Here is a 23,325-nt window from a genome sequence, read left to right on the forward strand (position 1 = left end):
TTTTAAATGTACTTACGTATTTCACTTATGTATTTATCTTTTTTTTTTTTTTTACAGCAAGTGGTTTGTCTAAGTTACACAATCATTCCCAAAGCAGAGAAAGTGTTCCCTATTCACAATTTATACTCTAAAGGCAGTTCTACATTTTTATTTTTTTTACTCATCTCCCTTTTTTAAACTTGGGTTATCAGACCGCCACTGGATTTAGAAAACAAAACCAAAGCTCACTATAAACCCAGCATCTTTAAAACAGATCCAATCTGACTACACGGCTTTTTGAAGTACATTCAAGAACATCTGATGAATTCAATGATAAATTGCCTTTCGAAACTCTGCATGCAGGATTATAAAAGGAGAATATAATAATTCTACAGGGAAGCTGTAATTTCACTAGGAAGCGTTGCATCATTACTGTCACTAAAAAAAGAAGTAATTGTTTCCATAAACAAAAGCCTACTCTTTCTCGCATGACAAAAGACAAAACGGTTGAGCAGAGAGTCAGTATGCTCTTCCTTGGCAGGATATGAAATTAAAAGAGTGAGTGGAGAAGCCAAAATATTCTCGATGAAAACAAGTGGAGAAGATTCTGCTCAGCCACGTGATGCTCAGCTCCAGACAGTCCTTGCGTACTCCAAGGCCCCCAGACCTGTTTTCGGGTATGGGACAGAAGTGTTCCTTTATTCAGCTGCACAGAACATCGATGAGTTTTCCATTGCTCCCTCTATTATTACTGACATCAACGAGGCAAATCATAAATATGCATTTAGGCAAATTCAATATACCTTTTAGGCATCGATTCAGCAAAGACGTTTGGTAAGAGACAATTACTTTAGTGTGATGCACCACAAAGGAAACACAAGACCAGTAAACTAGCAGAATACAAGCAACGTTTGGAGTATGAGGAGACGAAGGGTAGGGAGAGAGGACTTCTGCAGTAGTTTGCTATGGGTCTGGCAAATGGTAGGAGGGATTCAATCAGTGGGAAGGGGCAGAAGGGATGCACTTGTGACGTCGGTACTGTACCTCATGGAACTTCTCAAGATCTTCATAAGATAGTTTCTCGCCACGTGAACATCGCTTTCAGATGGCATTTTCTGCGCTACAATATCCACCACCACTTTCATCTTCCTGAGGAGCCAAGCAAGGGGAGGAACAGACTGGACTGAGCTGTGACGTGAGGCAAATCAACCAGACTAGAACTTACAAGTTCCGCTTCATTTTTTGTATTTGTGGACACATCGATATTTCTGAGATTATTTTTTTTTTAACACATAATAAAATAGCCTGAACAGTCTAAAAATACTGGTGGGGTACCTGGAAGGTAGAACCAGGTAGGCACCTGCTTTTGTTGCAGTCTGCACCTTGACTAAGAATTATTTGTCTACACACAGTCAACACTGCTTTTTGCGCGATTCTCACCATCTCATTACATTTACTATTTCCTGCACTTCAAGAAACAGTGTTTCTAACAATAAACCTTGGAAACGGTTTTGGAAATTGGAATTGGAAAAAAAAGAAAAAAAGAGAATGAAAGACTCAAAACCAGAGTATTTTGCAGAGAACTGAAGATGCTGGAAGCACAACATTCATATTCTAATGGAAAACCTCCGTATTAATTCTGAGTGACAGAATGAGATCATCCAAACCTACAACCCAGAAAATCTGTGTCATTAATGGAAGCATTAATAAAAGCATTTCACTGAAAGTGTCTTTCTACCAATGCTTTTACAAAAGCTGCTGGAAGGAAAATGCTGATAAGCTTTGAAGATATGATACAAAAGGAAAAACAATTTCTCTTTGCTATGAGCAAGCTGTTAGAGTGGTATCAATGACACGTGTGTGCAAATAGTTTAGCAATAAAGCAACCTTTCCCATAGAGTTTTTCAGAATAAATCTCCCCTTTTACAATTACTGCTTAGAAGTCTTTAAGAAAGACGGTCTGAATTTCACAGGCTAGAGAGATTAGAAATACTGCTATAGATTGCAGCAGCAATACCGATGAGATTGATTGGATATGAGAGAAAAAAGAGAAAATAAGCTTTTTTGACCAAGAAAGAAAAAAAATAAATTAAACTGGGCAAGTCTGGGAACAATAACAGAAGTCAGAAAAATATTTGATTAAGTCAAGATGAAAAATTCAGATTTTTTTTTCAGATCATTTGAGAATGCACACAAATGTATTCTTTTTTTTTTTCTTTTCAGAATCAGCAAGTCTGCTCAAATCTGAGGTGCGTGCATCAGAACTGAACTGAAATTTAAAAATGAAAATCAGGCAGAAAATCAAATAAAGTAAGTGAAGGACCTCAGCATACAATGACGATATCAGTGAATAGGAGGTATTTCCTCAGATGCATTCAAACTTACAGTAGGTAACCTTCAGATAAAAGGCCAGCAGATACAACAACAGATGTATTTCTCCCCCAAACCAGAATTTTCTGTTTTATTCTCACCTACCAAACAGCTTCATGCAGCTTTATCATACACATTTTTGCATTCAGAGTCCCAGAGCTAAAGAAAGAAATGCAGTTCCAGAGAACTGCATCCCAGTGAAAAGCAGTCCCCAGGATTTATTTCACTGTTAATGTTTCATTCCAGCCTTCTGCTGAATCAACAAAGATGCAATGCCTGGCTGCTGGCTCACATGCAAAAGCAAGGCTGCAAATCTTGAGGTTTAAGCAGCAGCAGCTACGCATAAAAGAGGTTGAACGGTATTTCTGAAACACCAAACTGGGCTTTCATTCCCCATGTCTCAATCACCTAGCTACTGGCGCCTTCTCTTTAGCTCAAAGAAGTGTTTTTAAGACTAGCAGTGCTTACATACTCACAGAAAACATATTCTGGCCTATCTTAAGACAAAGCTAACTCCTACAGAACAATTCCTACAGACATTTTTCATCCGAAACTTTGCAAAGGACTCTCCACATAAAAATGAATTACGAATCATAATGGTGAGGCATTTTAACTAAGACCACCCAACTATTTTCTGTTTTAAAGGGTATGTTCTATTATTTCACGTCATTATTTTGACTAGAATTTACCACTCTGTATGACTACTTCTCACGTTAAATGTAAATAATGTTTTTGAGATGGCTAAGCATGACTTGAGTGATAAACAGAAACCTCATTCCATTTCAGCAAGAGCCAGCCACCACCACTTCCAGGATGCTGTTTTTGCTAACAGAAAGCATTGCAACCCTGTTGCAAGAAGGTTTTTAAAACTCCGCATCAACACAAAGTGGTCTGCCCGTCAGCTTTTTTACAGCTTCAAAGGAAATTGGACAAAAATGCAACGAGCAAGCAAAGCTTATGAGTCCCTTTCTCATGTTATTGCAGCCACCAGGCTCACAGTGTTCCCAAGGGACTTTCTCCCTCCGTCTCCCCCTTGGAGAGCACCCGGGAAATGAAGCCTGTCTCATCACAGGCAGGAAACCAGACCCTCCAAATGCAGGAATCTGGCTATTATTCTTCCGAAATCAAATATAACTCCACTTTAGCTCTCCTATTTGATTACTTTTTAAAAAATATATTATTTTTATTTTTTACAATAACCAATGAAAATGGCATAGTGGTCCTCTGCAACCCTGGAACAAATTACCTCATCGTATTTTTCTGGATTCTGCAGCTCTCAGACTGCAGAATTCAATGCGCTGCTTCAAATCAGTAATAATCACTTATAATTCAGATTCACTGTGTCCAGTCGAACCCAAAATAGGTATTTTATGACAGTACTTCCGAATGCAATGCTTTATACTGCTCATCTCTATCAGCTGCACCAGGAAACAAAACCTCGCTTTACACAAATTATATATATATATATATATATATAAATTTAAGAGGAAGGACAAGTCAGTGGCTTCAGTCAGAACTGAACAGCAGCTGGAAAGAACTCCTGGATACTGTCAGGAGTAATTTCCTTAGTTAAAACTGTTGTGGTGATTATGTTAAAGACTCTTTAAAGCAAATATTATTCAGATTTCAGCCACTTTACTCTCATTTTTACAGAACATTTTAAGTCCCAGAGCTGCAGACCACTGTTCCATGATGTAGCCCATGTGTTGTGAAGGTGCAACTTCCCTGCAAGTCCCAGAATTTGGGAACCAGCAAATTTAGTTAAATTGAACAGCTGCTATCAAAACAAAATTCTTCTCCCTCCACTCACGAAGATGCATCTCAGACTTTTCAGGAAGCTCTCCAGTGCTTTACTTCAAATGTGGAGTTGGGCTATTTTAAACAGTTGCAGCAGGAGGTACAAACTACTTACAGTTGGTTATTTTAAGCTTTGCTCATGGCCAGAAATTTGTCCTGGTATCAGAGCAAGGTAGATGGCTGTGAGAACGCAGCAGCCCAGTCTGTACACCAAGGATACAACAAAAAACCCTCAGATGTCCTTAGGACTGCCAGTCCCACGTCAGCCAACCAAGGAACTCTACAATAAGCTCTCTATGGGGTCTCCTCAGCAAGCTTCTCATCCACTGGTTTTTCTTCCACGTAGAGAAAATTGCAAGAATTTGCAGTGGCAGCACAAGTGCCCTTGACTGTTCCCTTGTAAATCCCAAATGACTTTGTAGTTCACCTCCACTCCTTTAAAACAGCATGAATATACTGGGCCAGACATACAAACTCCTGTTAACATTTTTTATAAATCCGTAGGTCCTGTGGGAGAAAAAACAAAAGATCCTCCCAAACTGTGGTGTTTTTTGTTTGTTTGTTTTGTGGTTTTTTTGTTGTTTTTTAGTTCACAAATCTCATGCTTCATGGATTAAAAGACACTAGCAGAGTAACTTATGATGCAATTAAATGAATACGTAGGAAAACACTGTAAACAAACTACCAAATCACTTCATTAATAAAAAAACACTATTCAGATTTTTTAGTCTTCTGAATCCTTGGAGGAAAAAAGGATGCTGGAAACCACCATGAAGATGCAGTTACTCACAAGGGCCTCAAATAACAAGAAGAAATAGCAGTGTCGCCCCACTTCCTTCCAAAATCAGTCCAATGTAATTTTAGCTGCAGATCGTGAAGTCCTCACCCAGCTGCCTAACCTGGCAGCTCACAACTAGAGCAAAACAATTTTGGGGGTTGAAGAGAAAAAAGGATGAAATCACCATCTGAACAAACCAGATGTTGTTTGGAATGAGCACTTATTTGGTCAAAATGTCTTCTTTCTTTCTCCCCCCACTCCAGCAGACAAACAACATTCCTTTCTGTAGAGTCTTTAAGTAGTCATCACCCTCTGCAGACAAAGACATCAGGTATTTTCTCTCTCAGGCAACTGTATTTGTAGAATTCAGATTGCTTCATGTTACCTGAGTCACTACTGGCAGAGATATCTACCTGCCAGGGTAATATCTCAGGTTTGGCAAAAGAAAACAACAAACCTCTGTAAGGAATGTGAACAGCTTCTTAATAATTCAATACATCCATGAATCATCCTAATCTAGGTTCAAACAGTTGTTATCAATTTCATAAAGAAGCTTTGCGATAAATGTAATACAACCCCTTTCTTCCCCCTTGTCATTTTAAGTGTTTCCCTATATACCTGTCGGTATCTCTGTATGTAACAGAAAACTAAACAATGGGAAAATGTGATTTTAAAAGGAGGCCAAAGCACACAAAACATGAGATTGAACACCCTTCCTCAACACAGGTTGTCTCTCACTTTATCCCTTCCTCTCTTCCTCTGAAAATGGAGAAAGGAAGGGTGGTGGTGGTGGTGCGTAAGAAGAAAAATGGAAGAAAAACATAGAAAGGCCCTGGAAATTTTTCATTCAACAATCCCAAATTAAAGGATCCTACACATACAATTAAGGAACTCCCACAATATATTTTGAAAACAAAAACCTCTTTCCCTTCACTGTCTTTCTTAAGCAATACAGATGATTCAAAAAGTTTATTCCTAACTCTTTTTTCTTCTATACATATATGTGAAGTCACTTTCTAAGCTTTCCAAAGTTCAAAATATGCCCACAGCTCCTCTTCCAGGCTGAAATACAAAGGCATCAACCACCTGTCTCAGTCTTCCCACCATACCTATGCCCTGCTAAACCTGACCCACACCCTTTTAAATCTAATAGCTATCTAGTGAGCTTTATAAAAACAGCACACCTCTTTTCCTTTCTTTTACATGTACTCCCTGAATACAGAGAAAATCTGAATGGAACTTTATTTAGGATGAAAAATTGTTGAGGGTTGTAATATTAGGTGTCTGATGAAGATTAAATGCAAATGCTTTCACATCATAACTGATCAAGTGCTGCTTATATGAGATTTTAAAAGCTACTCTAGTCTGCCAGCAAAATAACATTAAAAAAGTGAATTTATAAGGTCAAGTTCTTGATATTAAAAAAAAAAAACTGTCAGCAGCAATTTTAATGTTAGGTTGTCAGGTATGGACTGGAAGGGCTAATATGTATGAAGTCAAATTACTGCTGGAAACACCCAAAACCACACCAGGGTTTTTATTTCAAGACTCCGCTTTTCTCCATTAGCGGCAGCACACAACCCATCTGTCTGTTGGAGCAACCTCTCCTGGCATATTAGCATCTTTTCTTTTGGGAAAATCCGCTGTGACATACTTCATTGGAATGGGATGAACCAGCGATGAAAACTAATCAGCCTGGTTTATGAGAAAACCCTTCTCTGACCGCAGGCAGCTGAGCCCCGCTGCCCACATCCCCTCGTCTTGTGACAGCTCAGTAGCCACGGGCGAAAAAGCCCAGACATCCACGGCAGTGCACGTAACGTGCAGGCACCAACTGCGGTAGGTGATCAGCTGAGACAGCAAGCAGTTGGGAATCGCAAGCGCTGCACAAATCCACACACGGGAATTAAAAATACAGAATAAGGTTTTCACGCAAAGAAGAAAAGTCATTAACAGCCTTGTCATCCGAGGACAGGTCCACTACTTACCTAACACACTTGACACTTCTCAAAATTTAAGTGATTTTGATGAGTGCAAAAATATAAAAGTTGGGCTCCTAGTCAACTTTGTGAATTCCTCTAACTTACCCCGTAATAAGGTATTATCCTTGCTGGTTAAAATCTATTGAAAACACGCTATATTTGAAGAAAACTGTGTCTTAACTGAGCAAAGCTGTTAACAACTGAATAATCATGGAGTAATGAGCAAGCCTTGTTTAACAGCAGTCTACACAAGTACCACAAGTGTACGCTTTTGCTTTAAAAATAGGAAAATAAAAGAAATCTTCAAGGGCACGAACAACTGCATTTACAAATTTGGAAAATCTTACTTTCCAAAGAAATGAGCAAGCCGGGAGGAAAGGGAAAGGAAGAAAATACTGTCTCCCCCCTGGGAGGACCAGGTTGCTCCTCCTCCCTCCTGTTCTGCTTCCCTCTCTCTTTGTGGGTCCCGCCTGCTCTCCGGCTCACTACCCCTTGTTTATAAAGCCTTGGAAGGCAACAAATGTCGCAGGACAAGGCGATGACGTGTACACCCGTTTTTTCTGTTCCTGCAATGCCGCTGTGAATGGAGAAGGTGGGCTACCCACTCTAACGTCATAAAGTAATGTACAGCTTTGGCCACCTGAAGGGAAGGTGCGAGAACAACAGATTTATTCCCAATCACCAGCACCCAGAAACTTACTCTATCATTCATAAATTTACAAGTAACTATGAGAAGAAGCATGCTTTGTTCCACCAAAATCCACAGGACATTTCAGAAGTACAGAAACAAGATCACCAAACAAAATAATCTTCTCAAAAAGAAATCCCTGGTCTCTCTTAGCTCCCTCTGTTCCAGTGTACCCAATGCCTGATTTACCCCGACACATCCTACACTGGCAGGTAAGCTTTCTCCAGCCTGCAGACCTCAAAATCAGCATCTTGAGCTCTATAAAATCAAGCTGGATTCACAATACTATAACTCTAAATTCCGAGGCATAAAAACTAACCTCAGCACATGCTTTCCCTTCAGGTGGGAATTATTTATCCTGCTCTGAAAATGTGAACTAAGGTAGCGGATGCCAGTAATTCATTTTTAAATGACTTGTCAAATATTTTGACTTCTTGTGCTCCAATCTACTTTCCAGACTCTCCACTTTGGAAAGTTGGGTGGTACGCTCCTCGGAAATACAGAGGCTACACTGACACATCGAGGATGCAGCACTAGTAAAAAACATAGTCACAAACTGTCTTATTCCTAATCTGAAACAGCTGCAAACTGGTCACAAGCAGCTTCTGCTTTCTCCAGGGAATGATAATCAGCCCCTCTTGCCTGGCCTGAAGCTGTAGTATCGAGATGCCCACCTTGCTAACAGGAAGATGGGCATGTCCTGACATTGCAAGGCCAACAGTGCCACACCAGGGGCTGAACACAACTGTCTCCCATTTCCTGAACTTCTGCATCACTGCTCTAACTCAATCCTCCAATTATTTCTAAGTTAGAGCAACAGGCAAATTCTGGCTTTTCCACAGCTATTCTGAAACCTTTTCAAGTTCCTTACCACATCTCTTCCCCCAAATACAGCAAAAGAAATTACTTCGGTTCAGTGAGAACCAAGAAAAGGAATACCAAAAGTAATACCAGCCAACAAGACCAGCAAGGGAATATAGAGAGGATGACAAACTTGTGCCCCAATTTCAAATTCTCTACCTGAAAGCCTTTTCTAAACCTCTGTTGAAACCACACTGATTGCAGTGGTATGGAAGTGCAGAGGATAATGCAACCTCAGCTGCATATTATGTGGTGAGATTGTTCAGAAAAAGGAATGGCTAAATGAGACTCACTGCAGGAATGGTATTTAATGAAATAAACATTTAAAACACAGATCTCCATTACCGATGATACAGTCCTTTAAGCCAGAGAAGTCCCTGGCATAAAAATTAAAAAGTGACTCAACAGGACCACATGAAGACTTTCTGCTCATCTGTTTAAGAGCTTACATTCTTTAAGTATTCCAATATTGTGTCTCAGTTTATTCTCACAACAGTCAGGCTTCTCAAGTAATCTTCCAAATAAATTCTGGCCACGTCACACAACATCCAAGACCCATTTAATCCAGCTTAGCCACAACTGAGACAAAAGATGAGTGCAATCCTGTAGAAAAAATTACAATATATCCCATGTTAATAAATAACTGAATAAGCTTTTCATGCAGAAACTGTCCCTCAAGGCATTTTGGTTTCAGAAGGACAACAGAAGTTTAAAAGGAAAAGCTGCTGCACTTAAGAAGAAAAAACAGTAAACAGAAAAGCCACTTCTGTAGGAGCCCCTTTGGGACTCCATATACAAGTATACGTAAAAATTTATAGTGCTCCCACTGACTGGGGTATTTGGAGATAGCTATGCAACTGTAAATCACTATGCACTATATGGCACTGATTTAAAAAAAAAGGATTTTTACTGTCATAATAACTATTTTCAGATTAAAACAGACATTAGGCCGAAGTCTTGGCACATTACAGAGCTCATAATTTGGGCATGCAGTCTCAGCTGCCCTAACACGTTGGAAACCTGAGGCATAAGGTGGTTATAGTTGCACAATCACCTTCTGAGGCAATCTCTCCCTCCTTACCTCCCAGGGGTAGCTCAGATTTCAGGTGGAGAAGCTAATTGTTCAGTTCCAAGTTACATCCCCTTTTTGTCTCCAACGGGTGACTGCAGCTGTAACAGCATTATAACGAGAAGCAGTACAATTTGAAACATTTATCGCATCCATCTACGATTTCTCCATTGGCCAAGGACAGATATTTTCCTGCAATGCCTTGGACCATTAGCTCCTCTCACCTATGCGCACGTTGGTCTGGACCCAATTTCTTCAATGTTTTGTGTAGAGACTCTGAACTAGTGTAGAGGGGATCTGCATGGGCAGGTCTGACCCTGCCACTGCTGACAACCAGAGGTCCTACCAGCCTGCAGGGCTGCAGATCTCTGCCTTATCCTGCCACAAGACAGTGCGGGTACGGACACAGTGGTTAGGCATGACAAAGATCCAGCTGGTGGCCACAGAAGCAAGAACGGGTAAGAATGATTTTTTTTCCCCCACATCCGTCTCCTTTATGGATGAGTCTCTGGGTCATCCAGGGACAGGGATGCTCTTCTTCAGGGACTAGTGGCTGTGCTTGAAGAAGACGGGGGCCTTTGCTCTTCACACACAGTGCTGTACGTACAGTGTTCAGACTTGTCCCTGTGTCCACCCACCCAGACCTTCCTCCCTCTGTCACACAAAGCAGGACATCTGAATCCTGAAAACAGAGGGCTTGATTCCTCCACTCCTCTTGCTGCCGTTCCAGAGATGCAGACACGAACGTGAACTCTGCCAAAGCATCACCCGCGGCAGCCACCTCGCCACCCACTGCCGCAGGACAGCAGTGGTGGGAGCGGACAAGTTGCCAGCCTGAGCCGCTGGCCCAGGTGAGGAACCAATTTGAGTCCAACCACAGAACAAACACACTCTAGTCATAAGTAAATTTATGCCAAACAAAAAATAAAAATCCTACTTAATATTAACAGCAGCAATGCTGTTTCCCTTGATTTGGATGCCTGAGGAACACATACAGGTCTTATTCTGAGCAGACGTATGGCAACCTTAAAACTTTTACAAACCCTTAGAGCTGGATGTTTAAAAGTTACCAGACAACTCAGATTTCTGGGATTCCCAGGGTAGAGCTGATATTGTTTAAAGGATAATGTTCTTGCAGGCTTTGAGGCTTATTTTGTAGAAACTGAATGTGCCAAGATATGCACCCAATTTGGCATCATTAGACTTGAAAGCTGGGTTCAGTGACTTCACAGAAAAATAAAAGCTGTTTTCCAAGCAAGATTGAAAACAGAATCACTTCACAGCAGTAACAACGCAAATTTTAAATATATTATTCTTCTCCACCCCACCTCACACTACCCCTTCAGATCTCAATCTTTAGTCACCCTAATTATCACTAAGAATAAATTTTACAAGAGAGTCAATCTGGTAAAAATAAAACTAAAAAAAACCCGCGGTTGAAACATCTGTTTGGGTACAAAGAAATCAAATTTGAAACCACACTGATGATTTTGCAGAGCCAGATCAGTTACAATAGATGTAAAAAAGCTGTAACTAATATTCATAATTACTCCTACTGATAAAACCTGTGTTAAAAAGCAGGGATGAGGGTTACCAGCATCCCTCTACAACGACTGAGTAGTTTAACAACTGAATCAATCTGTACACTCCTCCCTGCGTAAACCAAGGTATGGATCCTGATGTAGGGTATCTATGGAAAACCTCACACTAAATAACACTGGTGTACCTACAGTTGCAAGGTGCGACTACATCCCTGTTTTTAAATCTGGAGCTCTCAGTACGGTTCTTTCTATCAGTGAATTCTCAGCTGTTTGATTGTTGGTACTAGATTTTGTCTCCTGCTGGAAAACAAAACTGGGTTGTAACACTGGTGTAAGGGTGGTATGAACTTCCCTGAGGGAGCTTTAAACAGACTCAAAGAAAAAGAAAAGATGCCTTTAATATATAAAAACAGCATTCGCTGAAGAAGGAGATGCACTGAATACCACATATGTGCTCCAAGTGACTAATGAAACTCCAGTATTTTATAGCTTCACTTGAAGTTCAGTGAGGTCAGAAAAAACATGTTATGTGTTTTTATGTGACGCTCTCTACCATGCATTACTACTCTTTATTATAAAACAACAGTAACCCACAGAAGTTGACCATAACTCTCCTGGGATCCTTCCCCACAAACACAATGGGCAGCTCCTGTCTGAGCAACTCGCGCTGGAGGGAAGCTCCATTAGCCTCAGGAGATTAACGATTTCTCTAATGGAGCTGTCTGGCCAGCACTAAGCAGATAGAGACAGAAACACGCCCTGAGCCCTTGCTCTGGCACCCCACCTTCACAGCATATGTTCTTGAAGAGCAGGAAGCAGTGACTGTACAAGCAGTGAGGAAAAAATCACCCCCTGCCAAACCTGTCGTTTAACGGCCCCCCTTTCACAGAACTGCAGAACTGTATTAAAATTTTTGTTTTTCCAGTTTTGCTCATTACTCCTTACACCTCTCCTCCCCAGAAAAAAATCCCACAACCCTTTCTCTAGATGTACGGGCAGGAAACAAAAATAGTTTTGGTCTCACGCCGTGTACCCGCATTCTTGTTTCCTCTTGCAGTGTTCCGTACAAATCCTGTGCATCCCCGTGTGACCTCCCAACTTGAGCTGTGCGTGTTGGCCAAACAGCTCACGGCCAGGGAAACTTTTTCCACTGGATTTCCTTTTCACACCAATAAAAGCGAAAGACTGAAAAACTCTCCTGCCTTAACACTCCAGGTTTCTCCAACAGACTAACCCTGCTACTCCACTTGTCCTGATGATAAGCACCTGCAGGCCGGGATGAAGGGAGTGGTCCGAGAAGAGGAGCTGCAGAGCTCTCGGAAAGCAGTGTCTGTGAACCAGCCTCAGCGTTCGGCCTCGCCGGGCGACGAGTGCTTCTGCTCAGCGACACGGAGTGCGGTGAAGCCAGGTCTGTGCCAGAAACAGGAGGCAAACAGGCGCAGAGACAACAAAGTGCTCCCTGCGCAGCCACCTCCCCTCTTCTGCACCTGTCAACTCCACCTCAGTGATCCTATTACGAAATTTTAATCAGACACTATCAACACCGCACGGCTTTTCGTTTTTCCACGGAGCAAATAAGACAGGAAAAAGCCAACCGAGCCGTGCCCCGAGCACTTGCATTCCCCAGGCACCACCACCGGCACCAGGGGTGGCGAGCTCCGGAGCGGACGGGGTGCCCGTGCCCCATCCCCAGCACCGCCGCGGGTACCTACCTGCAGCCCCAGCCCGGGCAGCGCCTCCTCCCCGGTCCCTTCCTCAGGCCCAGGCCCTGCTCCCGGCCCCACAGGGCTGCCTCAGGCCTGCACGGCACACGTGGGGCGCAAACCTGGGCCCCGGCACCCAGCAAGAGCGGTGCAGAGCCGGCACCCTGCCGGCCTCCAGATGACGACTGTACTCCTCCTCCTCCCGCGCTAATCCGTGCCGGCTTAGGGGATATAATTAGATTGACGAAGGAGCCTCATTACCGCTCCACGCCGAGGGGCCGCGGCAGTTTTGGCTGGGCACGCCGGTGAGCCTGCGGGCCGGGCCTGGCACGCACCGCCCGGGAGAGGCGAGGAAGGCCTGGACACCTGAACCGCCGCTCTCGTGGAGGAGCAGGAGGGCGGCCAGTTCTGATTTGCAGTGGTGTTTGAAACGGCACGTGGAAAACGTGCCGAGGTTGCACTGTTGAAAGTTATTTCTGACAAGCGTTCGCTTTGCTTTTGCAGTGTTTGAAGCAAATACGCGGGTTAGCAGTCCCGTCTGGGACGCTACATGGTAAAGAAGTTAGGGTCACCTACGAGATTACAAATCTGCTCGAGCAGCAAAGCTAGAAGAAATCTCCAGAGCACCTGGGCCTCTTAAGATCCAGTGGGCTTTCAACAGCATCTGAGAGTCACAGACATTTTTCCTATACGGCTTGCTTTACATTAAAACCAGCCAGTCTTCTCAGTGAGCAGCACTTCTCCAACAGGAGAGGTGGCCTGTGATACCCCCAGAAATTAATAACCGTGGTACTCAGAAAGGCAGTGGAAATCATCTCTGCCTATGGCAAAAAGTCACAGCTACATCCTGCGATTCCACAAGGAGACTCACGAAATTCTGGGGAACTGTTCCAAAGGACAGTTTATTGTAGTATCTTTTGAAAAAATAAACTTTATTCCATACTCACACTAGCACTGCCCTGCAGCTGGCCAGATATGTACATGTAAGCTTGTTATGGTTGCTGACCACCATCACAACTGAGGACGTAAAAGATACAGTAACAGGCTGCATAGAGCTTAGTCAGGTGAAGATTAAAAAATACCTATTTCTACTGTACCCTTAGGGATCAATCCAGGAGAAAGAGAAGGAGAAATATTCTTCTTAGATACTAGGAAATGTGCTCAGAGCAGGTTTTCCTTAGGTTCGTTTACCCATCACACAATGACTACACATTTGCATTGGTTCTGTGCTATAACATAGCAGAGTGACTGCCACAAGAAACTTGCTTCACCGCAGCATTTTTACCAGTGGACTGACCCACATCCTGAGTACAAAAAATAAACTTTTGCACAGGTCACAGGAGGATGCGCTGACAACGAAGGAAATGCTGGAAGTCCCATGGATTGCCATAAATCCTCAAATTCAGGAGGGAGGAGGAGGTGGGGAAAAGGACAAGAAGCGGTCTTATTTTTTGCATTTTAGTAAGAAATCTAGTTTAGGCAGCATATGACAGAGTTACGCAATTACAAAGTCGTCCTGTAGCACCACCGTGTGAACTTGCTGGAGAGTTAGATGACGTATGGCTAAAACCTTCCCAGCCAGACTGCAAGAATCTCTCCAGAAATGACTGCACATTGCGTAAAGGTGAGAGGGCATTACATTCTCACAAATGGTAAACCTACTCTGTAATTAGTTGGTTTTCCAAGCAACCTGAATGAAGGCAACTCAGCATGACCCCTTGCTTACCAACAACCGTGCACACCCACTGAGTCCACAGACAGGCTTTCATTTGATGGGTCACTTTTCTGACATTGTTTCTAAAAGTCTAAAAAAAACTATTATGTGAATGAGGATGCACAGTCCGGGTGACAAATACTATTTTATACTTGGTGGCTACTCGGTAAAAGAGAGATGTAAAATCAAATTGAGAAAATGACTTTGTTTCCTGAATTTCCAGCAACAGGTCCATTTTCACTCTACATAACAGAATAATAAATCGTGCATGTGAGTACTGCTGAATGCACTATCTGAAGAGTTAACAGTATTAGAATTACATTGGTACAGTGGTAAAAAGAGGGGAAAAAAAGCAAAACAGTGAGCATCTCCTTAGTTTTAAAGAAACAAAAATCTGAACTTAAAACCATTGTTGGATAACAGGATTTTTAACTTGGCTTTCAGAAGCTTTATTTCAGTCTTCATCTGCCATCAGGTGCTGATGTACTGTCAAGCTAGGGTGAAGCCAGAAGAGTAAACGAACAAAACAAGCTCACCTTAACTTCACTACAAGAGTGCTGGACATGGCATTTGCTGTAAAATAATTGTAAATAAACAGTCAGGTAATCACTATGAAAGTGTTTTTAAGAGTAGCTGAAATTTTAAAAGTATCTCTGAAAAGACTGGGATTGTTATTCTACATATTTTACACATAGGATCCAAACACCAGATAAGTTGGGTGTCTAGGCAAATGCCATGTAGAAAGATTTCAGCATCCTGAAGAACAGACTTTTCAGTCAAGTATTTTGCGAGGAAAAATCCCTCTCACTCAAGGCCCTCCCTCAAGCATGAACCTGCCTCTCTCCAAGAGAGATCAACTAAGTAAATACGCTCGTATTTTATTTTTTTTTTTAATTGCTGCTGCACTGCACTGTAGAAGGAAAAGGAGCCTACAGCCAACTTAACACACTTGGTATTAATTCAGACGTGATTATAAAGTTATGACACTGGATTTGTAATCATGATGGTATGGAGTCTACACAGTAACAAACTGATTTTCATTAAAAGCTACTCTTTTCTTAAAATAGGAAACTGGAGATTCCTAGTTCAAAGAAACCCCTTGCATGCCAGAATCTGAGCTTCCCGAAAGCTTGAGCTCCTCACTGAGAATAAAGAGCCTTTTAACTTGAAATCAGAACTGGCCAAGAGTTATCTCCTGCTTCTCCTCTGTCACATCTAAAATTAGAAAACTGTGATTCAGCATGAAACACCTTCACCGGGAACATACTAACATACAAAGTTATGGGAAGCGACCTGTTCGTCACTGAGAGCAGAGGCACAGACCAAGCAGCACCTGCTTTCCAGTGCGCTGCTGACACTGGCAATCCCATCTGCTCCACTGCCTGACTCAAGCTGGCGATGTGACCTTCGCTCCCCACCAAGCCTCCTGGCCAGCCTTCCTCAGGGATCTAGCTTGTCCCCGAACACATGAAGATGTAAAACAGCTAAAAACCTGAATGCATGATATGTACGCCCCCTTCGAGATCTTTTGGGAAATACATTTTGGATGGTTTTCTCTAGATTGACCTTCCTGTATCATTAAAATAGAATATTAAAACCAAATTTTACCATGTTTAATTTAGGTACTCTAATCCAAAAGAGACCGAGCATGTTCTAAGGCCGAAACCTCTTATTTACACGTGTATTTTTAAAACTCCTTTTAAGTTGTTCAAGGAAAGCAGTAGCCACAAGAGAGCGCTAACGGCAAAGAATTCAATCACGGGGAAACCTACAGGCTATTCCGAGTAACAGAAATACTGCTTATGTTGTGGTCAGGCAGTCTTACTTGCACATTTAAAATTAGTCCTCAGACAGTTAATTGCTGTATGCACAAACTTCAGAAGTCAGGAGAGATTCTGGGTGTCTCAGTTCTTGAGCACTGACTTTGAGACACATCCATTCCTCGTTCTCTTTGTTTTCAAAAGGAGATTACTCAGCACTTTGGGGATTTTATGTGCTTTTAAAATGACTCACTCAAACTGAGACATCTGAAATTAACAGGTTGTTTTCTGATATCACCGATTTTTTCTCTGAACATTCCTAACTCACTAAAGCTCAGTGCAATGAGCTAAAACATCAAGACTGTGTTTGTGGTTTTGCTGTCTGTTTTTGGTCTCTATGCACTGAGTATCTGAATACTCCATATTCTTGGTTATCTTTCCAAGAAAAGCACCGATAAATTCTAACCACAAAGAAAAAAAAATAAAAAGCTTATATTTCTGGAAGCAGCAAATGGAACTGCAGCATTTTTTCCATGCAAACCAGGAAGAGTTCCTGCTTTTGCATTTTCAGCTTCCAGTATCTTATCATAAAAGGAAGTGACTCCTAAAAAGTATCCCTAAAAAATAAACTGACCCAAAATTTGAAAACAGAAAAATAAAAACATGACTGTGCGTTTAGGTTATGGGACTTCTGAGGTAAGGCTGGGAGACGTAAAAGATAGTAAAGAAGTAATAAACGCTGTCCATTACTACTGAGATGTCGTTAAACAGCAAACTGAACCAGCATTTTGACAGAAAAGTTACTGACAGACTTGTATAACACAGATATATGTGCAGACATTTCAGCAGAGGCACACATCCTACCTCAAACGCACATTCTTACCTGCCAAAACGCACACCAAGATTAACACACACACCTTGCTCTCAACCATAGCAAGACCTGCAGCATTGCTCTTTGCTTTCCCTTCCCCATGTGTTTGGTAGCCAACTGGTCTGACCCCAAATCTGCCAGTCACCCTGTGTCCAAAAATTAAGCAAATACGCTGTGCTGGAAGAGGTATTACCTTGCTGCAGCGGAGCAGAATGTCTGCTTTCCTTTCCCGTGACCTAGGAAGTTGCAGTTTACATAAAGAGAATCTAAACAGGCCTGTAAAATCCTCTGCTTCAAACTGTGAAAATAAATAAATGCAAATAAATTATCGAGTCTTAGTGCACTTACAGACTATGGGAGCTCAATCAATAATGTGGGCAAATCAGGATTTTACCATCCATGTTTGTTCCAGTCTTCCTCGTACCTCAGCCAACCATACAGGCTTGAGCAGGATGGAACAGCAATTTCATTTATAAATAAGATGCATGCTGCCGACAAGGAGGTGTTAGGTTGTATGAGGTATGAAATCATCAATCTTCCTGCCTGATAAATTCACAATAGACTACCATGATAAAGTTTTCATATTCTGGAACTGTTTTTCCTAGCTCTGCCTCAGGGAGTTGGACAAGCACATCTGTATGTCAGTGATAAAAGTGTTGATCGTGGGATTTATGTTATATTATATAAATTACATAAATACTTTTCCTCACCCTTATTTTGTGTATATCCCACTACCTTTTGATGACTAGATAGCATTAAACTGCTGATGTCATTCTGTTACCTCAGTTTTTGCCATGATCTATCAGAATTCCTCCAAAGGATAATAAAGCTTTCTCTTTTTCTTTTTTTTTTTTTTTTTTTTTTTTTAAGTCTTTATCATCTGGAAGCATCTGAAATGCTTCACATATTGAAGAATTAGCTCCACATGCTGGTTCCAGCAGGGTTTACTTTCAAATATTTTGGAAATTATCATGCTATGTAAGCAAGGGGCTAAGGAAATTAACCTTTAACATGAATACAAAAAAGGCTTCATGCACCAGTAACGCTGAAGAAAAACGCAGCCTCTAGCAGGGCAAGCGGTAGCAATAGCAGAAGGAATCAGAACACACTGGGAATTTCAGACTCTCACCATGACCGAGGCGAAAGAGCAGGAGCCAGAAGTGGGAAGCGGAGCAGCCTTTGGACTCGCTCCCTCCCTACACCTTCACCCAAGACAGAGTCAGCACATGGCTGCCTGCGCCAGCCCAGCGCGGTGCCTTCAGCAAGAAGGAACTTGCTGCTTTTTCGGAGCACACGGCCGTGGAAGCCCTGCTTTGCCTCTGGCCAGGAGCAACGGGTGTGTTATGCCTCTGACCCGCTTGCCGCAATGTGTTTACAGTTCGATAGCTATCCCAGATGAGCTGAAGTGCCTGAGAAACCACGTTCCCAATACCAGCGTTCCTACACCGATGCGGTGTGCTCTCACACTGGTTTCAGCTGTGATTTACCTACCCACGTCCAAGGAGACCCAAAAATGGGAGTGGGGAAGGAGAGTTCCTCCAGTCCCAGGGCATTTCAGGAGACAGCCCGGCCCTAGTTCGTCTCATTCCTGGTTGAAACACTGCAGCCACATGATGCAAATTACTGAGCCTCCACAAAGAACAACGCCACAGGCTGAGACGCTTCAAGTTTTATACGGGAAAGTTATTTTGCTCTGACATGCACTAGACCAGACCAGATTTTGAAGACATTCCCACCTCCCCCATTGCCTTTTTCTTCCCCATCAGATGTCATGCCCCAGCTCGGCTGCCCACGTGCCACCAAGGTTGCTCTGTGATCCAGATCAACAACAGACCTTGATTTAAAATGCAACCCAGCGTAAATTTCCCCAAATCCTGGCTTTTGACACTCTGTCACTCCTCCGCACTGGGCTAAAGGGCCATATAACTCAACAGTGCTGCAGCTGTGTCTCTGTGCCAGACCACGCTTTGCCAGGTGATCCAGTATTATGCAAATTCAGGAGCAATGGCCATAAAATAAGGTTTCTTGTTTAGGAGATAAGATGCAAATTTGTTCAGTAATTCAGTAACTAAAGCTGCAACACTCCTGCATTCTTGCCTTTCTTTTAAGTATTCATATTTTCGGAGTTAAGAGTTGGATTCAGAAATTATTTTAAAGCCTTTTATAATCTTTGCAAATTGGAAGGTGTTACATGTCGTTATGCAACCAAGTAGAGCACAAAATCTCTACACTTAACACAGTAGGCTACTTGACATGTAAAAATATAAGAAACCATTCAAGTTTGCAATCTAGTCTGTCATTTATTTTCAGAAAGTGAAATATGTAACCTAAAACCAAAGTAGCACAAGGAGAACTTCAACATACTGCAACATGAGTGTTACTACTCTCCTGAAGTTGTGCACATGCATTGTCAGGGTTCTTACCTGGGGTTTAATAAAAGAAAAGAACAAAAAAAAAAAAAGGAAAAGAAGAAAAAAAAAACTAAAGTTTTTAAAAGCAACCCCAAACAATATTTCAAAATGCATACAACATATTTAGAAACATTCGTTGCAAATGCAAAGAAGATTCCTAACATAGAACACTATTCATTTGGTCTTTAATGGATGGGGTTACAATTCTGTTACAGTCAGGAGACAGCAGGGATCTACAGTATTTGCTGCTATCCAACACAGATTTGTTGTGTTTCTGAATTCTTTGTGTGTGCATGTGAAATTACTATGTGAAATGATAAAGACTTCAGACCCCCGAATTTTGGAACACGCACCTGCTTCCACCTCTCACCCAACAGGATACATATTACTGTCTCTACCACTTAAACTGAAATTCACCTGAGGAAAGCAGTGTTAAGAGCAAATCCAGTGTACTGCCTGTTATAAAATTCTGGTTAAATCCTGTAAGCACTTGTATGCTTTTTCATCTTCAGTCATGTGAACGCTCTCAGTGAAGTCAATGAGACTACTCATGCTCAAAATTAACCATTTCAACAAGTGCTTGCAGGACTGAAGGAAGAAAAAAACATTTATGACTCACAGGTTGTTACTGCCTGATGCATATTCCAATCCACAAAAATGTAACATTGTCCAATTTCGGTAATTGCTTCACAAAACTCAGTATCATTGCCACAAGCAACCTTTGGAAGAAGCATATTCAAACTATACAGGATTCCTTCTACCCACAAGGAAATTTCTATGCCCTTCCTACTTCTTCAAACATCATCCTGATGGAGTTGACTTTGTAAAACATGGTGATGTCTGTCGTTTTTTTGGCTTTCTATTATTCGAGTTTGACAGTGGATTTTTTTAGATTTGTGAAGAACGAGATTATGAAAGTCACCACAACATAAAAACATGTCAGTCACAACATATGTATCAAGAGAGTTCTGACAGCTGTACAAGACAAACATTCAAAAACACTGAACGACGATTTGCTCTTTGAAACCAGGGACAACACCTCCAATTCAAGGAACTGAAGCTTATGTTCACTTAAAGTGTCGACTGGTATGTCACTAACAGCACAAAACAAGTCATGTTGACACAACTGAGAAACTAATAAGCCAAAACAGTTAGAAATGGAAGTGCTTTTTAGATATATGCCCCACCAAAAAGAGGACTTGCATGGGAAACACCCTAATACCTGCATGGTACTGCTAGGATGAAGGGAGCACAGATTCATGCTGCTTCTACATAATTATGTGACTGTGCCAACAACCTGACGAGCAGGGGAAATGGTCTTCATCAGGGCTTTTTCCATGCATAGTTTGTTGAAAATATGAGTGTGCATGTACCTCCTTTTCTCGTGTCTTTGGTCAACAGTGCAGGACCAGGCTGTCGGAGGAGCAGCGCGATGGTGGCCGGCCAGCCCCAGGTCTGGCAGAGGACATCCCATCTGGCACATACTTCCAACTCCCTAGCCTGCTTAGTGCACAAGAGTGGGCCTAAAGCAACTCCCTGGCCCATTTCTTGGTCAATTTCTGAAACCAGAATTTAGCAACCCAGCCTTTCCACCAGCTACAGCCACACAGAAAGGTTCAAGCCTTGAACTTAAAAGATGCATTCATCTGTTACAAATCCCCACTCATGAACAGTGTATACAGAAGGAGCTGCAGAGCAATTACAAGAAACATCAGGAAAGAAGATTTACCACCCCTGCCTACTTCTTACAGCAATGGCATATGCATGCATGTACAGCCCTAGAAAGCCCTATCACAGTTTCCTAGATATTTCCAAAGTCTGGCTGGAAATACAGGCACCAGAATGTCTCTTCTTGGGCAGTAAAGCTACAGCTGTAATTTTCCGAAAGGATGGGTGTTTACTAGGCAACAACCCCAGTTCTGCTGTAATAATAAACCCTAGTTCAAGAAGTAATGAACATAAAATTTAATGGCAAAATAGACTTTACTCCTACCGAGCAGTGGTTCTCCACAAATGCATCTGGCTTATTGTGCAATGCTTAACCATAACGATGGACCAAGTATTTATAACACTTGCTTACAATCTGCAGAACTACATATATCTTTATGTGTGTTTACTATACTATTTTGACACCTAAAAACTTGAACTATCAAGTGGCCAAACACAGGTAAGAGACAGAATTCCCAGTCCTCAAATCATATCTTATCATCGTACAGAAAACACAGACCCCTCATCTTTTCAATCCATCTCAAAAATTGATGCTGTCAAGTTTTAACAGTACTCCCATGGCCAAAAAGAGCTAAGAAGTCCACAGCTAGCTGCTCCGCTAGCAGGAAATGGGTAAGACTAGATTCCCTTGGTAAGTTACAGAAAACCCGTGATGGAAAAGTCACTGGTGGTGTTAAGCACGTGTCTGCTCAGCACATGCCAAGATTTCTGTGATCTCCCATCTGAACGCTGTAAAAGACTGGAAGATTTTTTATTCCAGGGTTTCTGCTCAGGGATCAGGTTTTGAAACAATCGTGTACAATCTTGGAGCCCTCAGGACAATTACTGAAAGCTCTGCTTTTGAGGTGCTTCAATTAAAAGACTGTCCCCCTCTTCATGAAATGCCATGCAAACAAAGATTACCCTAACTTTCCATGTTCAGGAGTTTGTAGTTCAGCTATCATAACATTCACTCCCCTCACCAGGATTCAGCAGAGCACATTTCAGTATTCATGCTACACTTCTGATGTCAAGTCTGTTCTCACCCTCTTTCCCTCTCCCTTCTGTAACAAGGGGCCCTCCTCAGCATTGCAAAAACAATTTGCATTTTCACCACAGAAAGGCATCAAAACGAAACACTATTTAAAGGAAAAGAAAACGTGCCTGCTCATGTGTACTGGTTCTCAGGAGCTGGCAGTTCCTCCAGAACTGGTCAAATTAAACCAAGTCCAGCTCCCTGCCACCAGCAGACCCTGCAGAAAGAAGTCCATGGCTACTCCTTCCCTTGCCCACCCCAGTTGTCCATCGCCACTAACACACGACTGAAGCAGCCAACAGGACAATCCCACCCAACTTCTCAGGGTGGCTCCCAAAGGCCACACAATCCCACCCCCTGCCTTTAACTGAGCAGAAGTGGAAGCACCACCTGTGTGCCAATTTTTAACAATTTAACATAAATCTCATGAGTTCATAGTGAAAAAATATACCAGAGTTTCACAGCTTTATGTCATTTGCTCATGTCTAGCATGTGCAAAGGCACGGAGATTTTATTTAATAACTGGAAGAGAATTTAAGTTCAAAGGCGACATAGAAAAACTAATTATTCATAATATGATAACCACCTTAGTGTCAACACTCGGAGCAATTTTAGATGTGTATATGTAGACACACATACAACTTTTCCAAAAGAAAGAAATTCACGTACAATTCCTGTAAGAAATGTCCTAAGCATACTTTCTATCTTCCTAAGATAGGAATCTACTCAAGACATGACTCAGTACTACAGTGAAGAGCTAGCATGCAATTAAGGTGTATTGTTTTGACAAATCCACTTGAGAAAACAACACAAAGCCTCCTGAGTCCTCGCTTAATCCAAGACCAAAGGTACACTGCACTTGTTCAGCCATCAATACCTGTAAGCTACTTAAAGTGTGTTTGTTGTTGAGCCTGTTGCGCAGTTTAGATTTGGCTTAGACCACAAACACGCAGTATCCAAAAAAATAAGGCCAAGTATGTGTGCCGGTAGCCAGCAAATTTATGCTTAGTATTTGTGCTTAGTATTTGGTACTGCAGTCACTTTTACTTAGAAACAAG

General features: G+C 41.9%; 1 protein-coding gene across 5 annotated transcripts in view; it reads right to left on the reverse strand.

The window, feature by feature from the left end:
- Positions 1–23,325, reverse strand: part of SHROOM2 (shroom family member 2) — a 127,575-nt gene that overhangs the window by 48,828 nt on the left and 55,422 nt on the right. Inside the window, exon 3 of one of the 5 annotated variants that reach the window (XM_080583634.1) lies at positions 1,024–1,128. The exons of 3 other annotated variants lie outside the window; for them this stretch is intronic. In XM_080583634.1, coding sequence (XP_080439760.1) covers positions 1,024–1,128 — 105 coding nt within the window. Of the gene's footprint in view, positions 1–1,023; positions 1,129–12,331; positions 15,730–23,325 lie in introns of those variants that run through there. One more of the 5 variants, XM_080583630.1, reaches the window with a different exon arrangement.

Source organism: Anser brachyrhynchus (genome assembly GCF_964034855.1).
Source record: "Anser brachyrhynchus genome assembly, chromosome: 1".
In the NCBI taxonomy this organism is placed as follows: domain Eukaryota; kingdom Metazoa; phylum Chordata; class Aves; order Anseriformes; family Anatidae; genus Anser; species Anser brachyrhynchus.